The 12,254-nt window shown below is 45.4% G+C and overlaps 1 protein-coding gene across 8 annotated transcripts in view; it reads left to right on the plus strand.

The window, feature by feature from the left end:
• LOC110489380 (rho family-interacting cell polarization regulator 2) overlaps window positions 1–12,254 on the plus strand; it is a 123,170-nt gene that overhangs the window by 88,428 nt on the left and 22,488 nt on the right. For 5 of the 8 annotated variants that reach the window (XM_036970838.2, XM_036970834.2, XM_090227561.1 and 2 more), the window contains exons 3-6: window positions 44–193; window positions 1,680–1,758; window positions 5,517–5,540; window positions 5,847–5,900. In XM_036970838.2, coding sequence (XP_036826733.1) covers window positions 44–193; window positions 1,680–1,758; window positions 5,517–5,540; window positions 5,847–5,900 — 307 coding nt within the window. Of the gene's footprint in view, window positions 1–43; window positions 194–1,679; window positions 1,771–5,516; window positions 5,541–5,846; window positions 5,901–12,254 lie in introns of all 8 variants that reach the window. The other 3 variants (XM_036970832.2, XM_036970837.2, XM_036970836.2) reach the window with 1 other exon arrangement.

Consider the following 12,254-nt stretch of genomic DNA (forward strand, 5'->3'; position numbering starts at 1 on the left):
AAGAAAACCGTCCAATTTAGTTTGTTTCTGTGTGTGTGTCCAGGTGTAACTCGTTCATGGGGAACTCCGCAGTGCAGAAGAAACCCACGCCCAAGAAGCCCCATCTGTCAGGGCACAAGGCCAGCAGCGGCTCCAGGGAGCCCCAGCCCGAGAGGGTGGAGGAGGTGTATGGGGCCCTTAAACAAGGCTTGGAGTAAGCACACACACACACACACAGACAGAAAAAATAAAAACATTTACATATTGGGATAGTATTTTTGGATGATATATCATAGAATTTTAACAATATCACAATATTATTTTGCAGTAGTTGGCTGTACCTGCACCAAAACTCCAGTATTTTTCCTTCATAGCTTGTTCTCCATCTTTTTAAATAGGGAGCCAATTTGTTTTAGGCACTTTTATTTACATGGCTCTCTGGTCCCTCGGCATTAGACATATAGTATTGTGAGCAATATGTTTGGAACATCGAAATGCAATAAAATCCCAGTATCGAGTCACAACATATAGATTTGGGAGAATAGTAAGAATTGCAATGCATATTGTATCTGGGGGACTGAGTGGCACAGCGGTCTAAGGCACAGTGCTAGAGGCTTCACTACAGACCCGGATTCGATCCAGGGCTGTATCACAACCGGCCGTGATTGGGGAGTCCCATTGGGCAGCGCACAATTGGCACAGCGTCGTCTGGGTTAGGGGAGGGTTTGTCCGGGGTAGGCCGTCATTGCAAATAAGAATTTGTTCTTCACTGGCTTGCCTAGTTAAAACAAGGTTATAAAAAATTGTCACCTAAGTATAGTGATGACATCGTATCGTGAGTTTCCTGGCAATTGCCAGCCCTAACACTTCCCAGCCCTAACACACACACACACACACACACACACACACACACACACACACATACCACTGACACCCCTATTTCTCCTCTCCCTCTTTTCAAATCAAATCATTGTATTTGTCACAGGTGTAGGTAGACCTTACTGTGAAATGCTTACTTACAAGCCCTTCACCAAAAATGCGGTTTTATGAAAATATTTACTAAATAAACTCAAATAAAAAAAGTAACCCAATAAAATAACAATAACGAGGCTATATACAGGTGGTACTGGTGAGTTAAGGTACTTGAGATAATATGTTCATGTAGGTAGGGGTAAAGTGACTATGCATAGATAAACAAAGATTAGCAGCAGCGTAAAACAGTTTCCGGGTAGCCATTTGATGAACTGTTCAGCAGTCCAATGGCTTGGAGATAGAAGCTGTTGCTAATACACACATTCTCTTTCCCTCCCCCTCTCATCACTCAAACATGCTGCCTCGCCTCTCACATAGTTTCCATCCCTTGGACACACACACACAACACACACACACACACACGCACACACACACACAGATGGCCCATATGATAACGTTGGTGACATGTCTGTATTGACAGCTCTTCCACCTCCTCTCCCTTTCTCCCTCCCTTGCCCCTCCCTCCTCTTCTCCTCTCCCTTCCTCCTCCCTCCCTCCCTCCTCCTCCCTTTTCTTTTGTCTCTCTCCCTCTTCCCCTCTCCCCTTCTCCTTCCCCCTCTCTCTCTCTCCCTCCCCCTCCTATATCTCCCTCCTCCCACTCTCTCCCTCCCCTCTACCCCCCCCCCCCTTCCCCCCCTCCATCCCTCTCTCCCCTTTCTCTCCCTCAGTGAGTATCTGGAGGTGCACCAGACAGGGCTGGACAAACTCACCTCTCTGATGAAGGACATGAAGAGGAACTCCAGACTGGTGAGACAGGATGTGAGACAGGATGTCATCAACAACACTAACTGTAGTATATGTCAATCCTAAATACATCATAGACCCTACACCAGAGATCATCATCTAGATTCAGCCATGGAATGTTTTTTTCTTGAGAAGATGGTCAGGGGGCAGGAGCGTAATTACAAGTCATTTGTATTGACCGCATAAAGCCCAGACAGATATAATATTTGACTAAAACATAATCATTTCAAACCTTGTTTATATCACATATTATGTTATATGCGTTGTGCATGTTTTATTTGTATATGTTATGCGTGGGAATAGCTTGGGACAGATTTACAAAATGTAAATAATTTGGAGCTGATTTGCTGGGGTTTTATCAGTCTTTTATGTCCAACAATGAAAAACTAAATACAAATAAAACAACTTTTGTTTTGAGGGGGACTCATAAAACTTGGGGACAAAATAAAATGACCCGCGAGCCGCCAGTTGGGGAACCCTGTCCTATACACTCCTATGTAGCATAGTGGTTCTCAACCCAGTCCTCAGGGTCATGTCATTTCACATGTTGGATCTATCCAACCGCTAGCACATCTGATTAAGCTAGTCTACTATTCATCAAGCCCTTGACTAGTCTGCTATTCATCAAGCCCTTGACTAGTCTACTATTCATCAAGCCCTTGACTAGTCTACTATTCATCAAGCCCTTGACTAGTCTACTATTCATCAAGCCCTTGACTAGTCTACTATTCATCAAGCCCTTGACTAGTCTACTATTCATCAAGCCCTTGACTAGTCTACTATTCATCAAGCCCTTGAACTAGTCTACTATTCATCAAGCCCTTGAACTAGTCTACTATTCATCAAGCCCTTGACTAGTCTACTATTCATCAAGCCCTTGACTAGTCTACTATTCATCAAGCCCTTGACTAGTCTACTATTCATCAAGCCCTTGACTAGTCTACTATTCATCAAGCCCTTGACTAGTCTACTATTCATCAAGCCCTTGACTAGTCTACTATTCATCAAGCCCTTGACTAGTCTACTATTCATCAAGCCCTTGACTAGTCTACTATTCATCAAGCCCTTGACTAGTCTACTATTCATCAAGCCCTTGACTAGTTTACTATTCATCAAGCCCTTGACTAGTCTACTATTCATCAAGCCCTTGACTAGTCTACTATTCATCAAGCCCTTGACTAGTCTACTATTCATCAAGCTCTTGAACTAGTCTACTATTCATCAAGCCCTTGACTAGTCTACTATTCATCAAGCTCTTGAACTAGTCTACTGTTAATCAAGCCCTTGACTAGTCTACTATTCATCAAGCTCTTGAACTAGTCTACTATTCATCAAGCCCTTGACTAGTCTACTATTCATCAAGCCCTTGACTAGTCTACTATTCATCAAGCCCTTGACTAGTCTACTATTCATCAAGCCCTTGACTAGTCTACTATTCATCAAGCCCTTGACTAGTCTACTATTCATCAAGCCCTTGACTAGTCTACTATTCATCAAGCCCTTGACTAGTCTACTATTCATCAAGCCCTTGAAATAGTCTACTATTCATCAAGCCCTTGACTAGTCTACTGTTAATCAAGCCCTTGAACTAGTCTTCTATTCAACTAGCCCTTGACTAGTCTACTATTCATCAAGCCCTTGACTAGTTTACTATTCATCAAGCCCTTGACTAGTCTACTATTCATCAAGCCCTTGAACTAGTCTACTATTCATCAATCCATTGACTAGTCTACTATTCATCAAGCCCTTGACTAGTCTACTATTCATCAAGCCCTTGAAATAGTCTACTATTCATCAAGCCCTTGACTAGTCTACTGTTAATCAAGCCCTTGACTAGTTTACTATTCATCAAGCCCTTGACTAGTCTACTATTCATCAAGCCCTTGAACTAGTCTACTATTCATCAAGCCATTGACTAGTTTACTATTCATCAAGCCCTTGACTAGTCTACTATTCATCAAGCCCTTGACTAGTCTACTATTCATCAAGCCCTTGACTAGTTTACTATTCATCAAGCCCTTGACTAGTCTACTATTCATCAAGCCATTGACTAGTTTACTATTCATCAAGCCCTTGACTAGTCTACTATTCATCAAGCCCTTGACTAGTCTACTATTCATCAAGCCATTGACTAGTCTACTATTCATCAAGCCCTTGACTAGTTTACTATTCATCAAGCCCTTGACTAGTCTACTATTCATCAAGCCCTTGACTAGTCTACTATTCATCAAGCCCTTGACTAGTCTACTATTCATCAAGCCCTTGACTAGTCTACTATTCATCAAGCCCTTGACTAGTCTACTATTCATCAAGCCATTGACTAGTCTACTATTCATCAAGCCCTTGACTAGTCTACTATTCATCAATCCATTGACTAGTCTACTATTCATCAAGCCCTTGACTAGTCTACTATTCATCAAGCCCTTGACTAGTTTACTATTCATCAAGCCCTTGACTAGTTTACTATTCATCAAGCTCTTGAACTAGTCTGCTATTCATCAAGCCCTTGACTAGTCTACTATTCATCAAGCTCTTGAACTAGTCTACTATTCATCAAGCCCTTGACTAGTCTGCTATTCATCAAGCCCTTGACTAGTCTACTATTCATCAAGCCCTTGACTAGTTTACTATTCATCAAGCCCTTGACTAGTCTACTATTCATCAAGCCCTTGACTAGTCTTCTATTCAACTAGCCCTTGACTAGTCTACTATTCATCAAGCCCTTGAACTAGTCTACTATTCATCAAGCCCTTGACTAGTCTTCTATTCAACTAGCCCTTGACTAGTCTACTATTCATCAAGCCCTTGAACTAGTCTACTATTCATCAAGCCCTTGAATTTGTCTACTTTTCATCAAGCCCTTGGCTAGTCTACTATTCATCAAGCCCTTGGCTAGTCTACTATTCATCAAGCCCTTGATTATATGAATCAGATGTGCTAGTGTTGGGATCCGATATGAGAAACGGTAGTCCCAGAGGCCTGGGTTGATTAACACTGCTAGTGTTGGGATCCGATATAGGAAGCGGTAGTCCCAGAGGCCTGGGTTGATTAACAATGCTAGTGTTGGGATCCGATATGGGAAGCGGTAGTCCCAGAGGCCTGGGTTGATTAACACTGCTAGTGTTGGGATCCGATATGGGAAGCGGTAGTCCCAGAGGACTGGGTTGATTAACACTGCTAGTGTTGGGATCCGATATCTGAAACGGTAGTCCCAGAGGACTGGGTTGATTAACACTGCTAGTGTTGGGATCCGATATGGGAAGCGGTAGTCCCAGAGGCCTGGGTTGATTAACACTGCTAGTGTTGGGATCCGATATGGGAAGCGGTAGTCCCAGAGGCCTTGGTTGATTAACACTGCTAGTGTTGGGATCCGATATGAGAAACGGTAGTCCCAGAGGCCTGGGTTGATTAACACTGCTAGCGAACCTCATGTCTCCTCATTCTAATTAGTCTGATGATAATGTTGTTAATGATAATGGTGTTGTTTCATCATCGTGACATTTCACATAAGATGCCTCTCACCTGGGTTCTGAAGCTGGTAGCTACTACGCTAGTCACAGAACAAACACATTTCAGCTCTTCTAACTGAAGACAGCTTCTCCATGAGAGGAGGCTGTTTTAATAGAAATCATATTCCTTTTGATGTCAGACAACCGCAATATGCTTTGCATTTAATTGTGTAGACGTGAGCTGTGCCTCCATATACTGTGCAGTAACTAACGTGTGTGTGTGTGTGTGTTTTCGTGTGTTTTCCCCCCCAGGGAGTCCTGTATGACCTTGACAAGGTGAGTGAGTAGGGCCTGGGTAGGGCCTGCCTAACCTTTCTGTCAGAGTGGGGATGGGATGGATCTTTGAAGTGTGTGTTTGTGTGTGTTTACATTTAATGAAGTTCCCTGCCAGGTAAAGTCAGAGGAGGGATTAGATTACCGTACCATAGTCTCCTCTCAGCTGAAAGTCTAACCTCTTTGATCATGTTACCCTCTGTTTTAACTGCTGTCATGGTTTAGAGGCGTAGATGCGTGATTTACTGACAATATCTTCTCTTGTCACCAACACATTTTAACTCTAGCTTGTTCTATTTCTGTCTGCAGCAAATCAAAACCATCGAGAGGTACATGAGGCGGTTGGAGTTTCACATGAGCAAGGTATTTCCATACTAGCACAGCAGACTGTGTTCCTGCACTGCCTTGGATAGATTCTGCTGTAGCCCAATCTGCGAGGCAGCATACTGAGTGAAAACCCTTCCATCTGAGACCCTTAAGAGAGCATGAAGTGCTTCAGAGAGGGTTAAAACTGTGCCCTCTCCAGTTCACTTTTCCTCCTCCTCTCTTTGTGCCCTCTGTGCCACCCCCACATGCCAACACACTCCGTGACAGCTCAGCCAGCCTCCCCACGCACTAGCAACAGCAGCTAATGAGTGTTGCTATGGACCCTTCCATCAAAGCTGAACCATACTCTCCAACCATCAACCAGTGTTGTAGATAGATTGTCAGTGTTGTGGACACCGCCCTTAATGTCAACTACTCTGGTTTGACCTTTTGACCTCTGAGGTCTCAAATGTATTTGCTGAGAGCAAAGGCCTTGAGCACACACACACACACACACACACACACACACACACACACACGTCCTTTAATGTTAATCGGCCTGCACCTCTGACACCCCCTGGCTGTACTCCCTTTTGCGGTTGCCAGATTGGGTAGAATTCTCCCTTGCCGTGTCCCTATTGTTGCCAGATTGGGTGGAATTTTCCCTTGCCGTGTCCCTATTGTTGCCAGATTGGGTGGAATTTTCCCATGCCGCGTCCCTGTTGTTGCCAGATTGGGTGGAATTCTCCCTTGCCGTGTCTCTATTGTTGCCAGATTGGGTAGAATTCTCCCCTGCCGTGTCCCTATTGTTGCCAGATTGGGTAGAATTCTCCCTTGCCGTGTCCCTATTGTTGCCAGATTGGGTGGAATTCTCCCTTGCCGTGTCCCTATTGTTGCCAGATTGGGTAGAATTCTCCCCTGCCGTGTCCCTATTGTTGCCAGATTGGGTAGAATTCTCCCTTGCCGTGTCCCTATTGTTGCCAGATTGGGTAGAATTCGCCCCTGCCGTGTCCCTATTGTTGCCAGATTGGGTAGAATTTTCCCATGCCGCGTCCCTGTTGTTGCCAGATTGGGTGGCATCCCTATCATGTACCGTCTGATTTTCTATGGTTCCTCTCCAGTAGCCCTGCAGTGTGTCCAACCTCCAGACGAACACCAGTCAACCACAGCACAACACACAAACCAAAAACAGCTCCTGTGCCAAAGGTAACCATGGAAACAGAGACTTTGGCTTTAAGGTTTCTGAAGAGTAAATTATAGTGTGACGTTAAATCTTTTTACACACACTCCTCTATCTACACACTCAGAAACAGGTTTTTGAACTCTGTGTACTTCCAACTTTTGAAAAAGCAGAAGGTATCTCTTCTTTCATTACTTCAGATGATGTAATGTTTCTGAGGCCTTTCAACCGAGGTGTGCTGCCTGCGTGATTCATTAGTGTTGAGCGCTACCATTTTCTGCTGTTTTGTTGTCCCTCACACCTAGCATTGTTACACCTAGCAATGTTCTCCTCCATTCATGAATCATTTGGCCCTCTGTGAACGGTAAACTGTATGAGAATTGTATGAATTTAATAAGAAGTGCTTTCTACACAAGAATTACACATTGTCATTGCTAGTGATGAATGAACTAAATTTGAAGTTATGAGAATACTGGGGAGTTTTCTGAATAAGAACAACACAAACATTTCTCATATACAGTTTTGTCCAACTTTGTAAGACGACTTTGTTGTATTTTTTTAACATTTGACAGCATTGTATTATTAATTGGACAAGGGACAATGCATGCTAGGAGCATGAGTGTTCTAACGTAGGCAGCCAGCTGATGCCTAGCTCTGGGTGGCGGATTGCTGACACACACACGCACACAAACACAAGCCCAGCCCAGCCCAGCCCAGCCGTCAGCAGATAGCTATCTACTGAGATCAATGTGAGTAAAGAACTCCGCTAGGAGAATCACCAGACGGACTGACTGCCCTATGAAACACTGATGATGTCAGGGAATTACATCTACAGCCTACCTCATCATTTAAATCTACATCCACAGCCTACCTCATCATTTAAATCTACATCCACAGCCTACCTCATCATTTAAATCTACATCCACAGCCTACCTCATCATTTAAATCTACATCCACAGCCTACCTCATCATTTAAATCTACATCCACAGCCTACCTCATCATTTAAATCTACATCCACAGCCTACCTCATCATTTAATCTACATCCACAGCCTACCTCATCATTTAAATTTACATCCACAGCCTACCTCATCATTAAATCTACATCCACAGCCTACCTCATCATTTAAATCTACATCCACAGCCTACCTCATCATTTAAATCTACATCCACAGCCTACCTCATCATTTAATCTACATCCACAGCCTACCTCATCATTTAAATTTACATCCACAGCCTACCTCATCATTAAATCTACATCCACAGCCTACCTCATCATTTAAATCTACATCCACAGCCTACCTCATCATTTAATCTACATCTACAGCCTACCTCATCATTAAATCTACATCCACAGCCTACCTCATCATTAAATCTACATCCACAGCCTACCTCATCATTTAATCTACATCCACGGCCTACCTCATCATTTAAATTTACATCCACAGCCTACCTCATCATTTAAATCTACATCCACAGCCTACCTCATCATTAAATCTACATCCACAGCCTACCTCATCATTTAATCTACATCCACGGCCTACCTCATCATTTAAATTTACATCCACAGCCTACCTCATCATTAAATCTACATCCACAGCCTACCTCATCATTAAATCTACATCCACAGCCTACCTCATCATTAAATCTACATCCACAGCCTACCTCATAATTTAATCTACATCCACAGCCTACCTCATCATTTAAATTTACGTGTGTCAGCCTAACGGTGCAGGACTATATCTCAGCAGTAACAGTGATACAGAGAGCTTTGCAATACACACTGCAGTATACACACACACACACACACAGTGTGTGTACACAGCACAGTGTACACACACCACCCGCGGCGGGTGTTGACAGGAAGTAGCGCAGGGCCAAACAGGAAGTGGTGATTGCAACAGGTGGGAGGAAGGGGGGAGAGCAGTCACCTCTTTAGCTTGTCGTTCTGAAGAAAATATATAATCAGCCTGAAAAGAGGACTATACATGGATAAATAGTTATTGTTGAGTGTGTCACTGTGTGTGTGTCACTGTGTGTGTGTGTGTGTGTGTGTGTCACTGTGTGTGCGTGGGTGTCGTGTGTGTGTGTGTGTGTGTGTGTGTGTGTGTGTGTGTGTGTGCATGTGTGTGTGTAATTGCTCTTGGACTAAGACCTACCCAGTTGGAGACAGAATGGCCCCCCTCAGGGTGCCTTGGTACCAGGAGGTACTAAACCATCGCTGGCTGTGAATGACGCACAACCATCCCTGTGTCCTTTCTTCAACACATCAGGCAGTCCAAAGTGATGCCTGCCCTGTCTGCAGATGATAAGTGTAATTGGGGAGCAGGTGGTATGAATCAGCCCTGTGATGTTGCCTTGCTTAGATGTGTGTGTGTGTGCGTGCGTGCGTGCGTGCGTCTGCTCACCGGTACTGCCTAGCCCTCATTAGAGCGATGAGGGCAAGATATTAAAGGCCAGATAAGCTGGGACTTCCAGGCACCTCCTATTCTCTTTCAGTATGGTTGTGTCCGTATTTGTTAGTGTGTGTGAGGACTACATCACTGGTCAGGTTGATGTCGTGGTGTCTCTGTCCCCCTGTCACCCAACACATGTCCCCTCCTCCACAGACAGAGGCCTGTGCCACATGGCCCCGAGCTACCTCAGACAGCCTGGCCTGTGCCACATGGCCCCGAGCTACCTCAGACAGCCTGGCCTGTGCCACATGGCCCCGAGCTACCTCAGACAGCCTGGCCTGTGCCACATGGCCCCGAGCTACCTCACCTCAGACAGCCTGGCCTGTGCCACATGGCCCCGAGCTACCTCAGACAGCCTGGTCTGTGCCACATGGCCCAGAGCTACCTCAGACAGCCTGGCCTGTGCCACATGGCCCCGAGCTACCTCAGACAGCCTGGCCTGTGCCACATGGCCCCGAGCTACCTCACCTCAGACAGCCTGGCCTGTGCCACATGGCCCCGAGCTACCTCAGACAGAGGCCTGTGCCACATGGCCCCGAGCTACCTCAGACAGCCTGGTCTGTGCCACATGGCCCCGAGCTACCTCAGACAGCTTGGCCTGGCACTACCCCTCCTCCCTTGGAGTTGGCTTATCATTAATAAACTGCATGTAGAGGGTCACACTTTAAATTAAATTGTACTTTTAAAGTCTTTAATAAGAAATTATTCATGAGAAAATGTCATGTGTGAAGGTTATGCCAATGCACATGAGATGCAGTTGTCTAATAATTTATTGAGCGTTTTATAGATATTATTATACATTATCTAGGTGAAATTCTGTTCCCTATGATGCTGAACATCAGTAGTTCAGGTCCCTGAAGTTGTCTGTCTGATGGTTTGGGATCCGGGCCTATCCGCCTGTTCTCTGACCGTCCCCTCCCCTCAGGGAGTACTACATGACGTGGCTGCAGGCCTTATCTCTGCTAGTCCCTGGTGTAATGTAGAGAGGAAGAGTAGATCCACACTCAGATGATAAACACAACGTAAGAGGATTTCCTTTAGTCTTTCTTAGTCCATGACATGCAGGTCAACTTATGTGTGTGTGTGTGTGTGATACATTAGAATTATATTTTGGTTTGGATGTTGGTTGGTTAAAGACATATCCTCTGGGTCATCTCTTGGTCATCTCTGGGTCCTCTATCTTTCTTGATGATGTTTGGTGTTTGTTTGTGGGTTAAATCTACTTTTAGTGAGTTCCTCTTTAAACCTAAGAGGACGAAAGCCACAGAAGATTAAAGACACACTTGTGAATAGAGCTCGTCCCTCTATTGCTAGCTGTGTGTGTGCCTGCTGAACATCCCTCCCTCCCTCCCTCCCTCCCTCCCTCCCTCCCTCCCTCCCTCCCTCCCTCCCTCCCTCAGCTGCTGTTGCACAGTGTTTTCACTACAGTGTCCATGCCTGCCTGCCTGCCTGCCTGCCTGCCTGCCTGCCTGCCTCCCTCCCTCCCTCCCTCCCTCCCTCCCTCCCTCCCTCAGCTGCTGTTGCACAGTGTTTTCACTACAGTGTCCATTTAGAAAAGCCTGCCCAGTCACCCTGTCCTTCATTCCCTGGGGTGATGGGTAAGGGGAGGAGGGTGACACAGAGCTACATCCTCAGGCCCAGAAAGATGGTGATACGTTATCACAATCTCTAGAGAGGCTTTCCCACTGAGAACTCTTTAAACTTTGTCACTTTAAAAACACTTAAAGAACTTCCTTAAAGTGACATTACCACAGATTTAAAAGAAAATCAATCAAACTAAAATCATGTGAACTGCCAATACTATGTTAGCCTTCCTCTGTCTGGTCTAGGTCAGGAGAATGAATAGTACAGTCGAATGGTAGCGGAGTCGAATGGTAGCGGAGTCGAATGGTAGCGGAGTCGAATGGTAGCGGAGTCGAATGGTAGCGGAGTCGAATGGTAGCGGAGTCGAATGGTAGCGGAGTCGAATGGTAGCGGAGTCGAATGGTAGCGGAGTCGAATGGTAGCAGAGTCGAATGGTAGCGGAGTCGAATGGTAGCGGAGTCGAATGGTAGCGGAGTCGAATGGTAGCGGAGTCGAATGGTAGCGGAGTCGAATGGTAGCGGAGTCGAATGGTAGCGGAGTCGAATGGTAGCGGAGTCGAATGGTAGCGGAGTCGAATGGTAGCGGAGTCGAATGGTAGCGGAGTCGAATGGTAGCGGAGTCGAATGGTAGCGGAGTCGAATGGTAGTAATCAAATGTATTTATATAGCCCTTCGTACATCAGCTGATATCTCAAAGTGCTGTACAGAAACTCAGCCTAAAACCCCAAACAGCTAGCAATGCAGGTGTAGAAGCACGGTGGCTAGGAAAAACTCCCTAGAAAGGCAGGAACCTAGGAAGAAACCTAGAGAGGAACCAGGCTATGTGGGGTGGCCAGTCCTCTTCTGGCTGTGCCGGGTGGAGATTATAACAGAACATGGCCAAGATGTTCAGTAGAGTCTAATGGTAGTAGAGTAATGCAGTGTCATTGTTTCTCCCCTGCAACAGCAGTGCAGGCATCCCATCTTATACTGACTGACACCAGCAGGCATCCCACCTTAGACTGACTGACACCAGCGGCTGTCTGTCTGTCTCTGCCCACTCCACCAAGTCCCCATTCATCAGATACCACTTGGTGACCTGAATCCTATAGGGTAAAAGTTGGCACAGAGGGTCTGGTTACTGCACTCTCCCCCTCTGCAATTGTTTAACTTTATATAGCTCAAATAACTTAATGTGACATTGTTATAGAGAG

Source organism: Oncorhynchus mykiss, chromosome 30 (assembly GCF_057628025.1).
Source record: "Oncorhynchus mykiss isolate SJ-2025 chromosome 30, ASM5762802v1, whole genome shotgun sequence".
NCBI classification, from domain to species: Eukaryota; Metazoa; Chordata; class Actinopteri; order Salmoniformes; family Salmonidae; genus Oncorhynchus; species Oncorhynchus mykiss.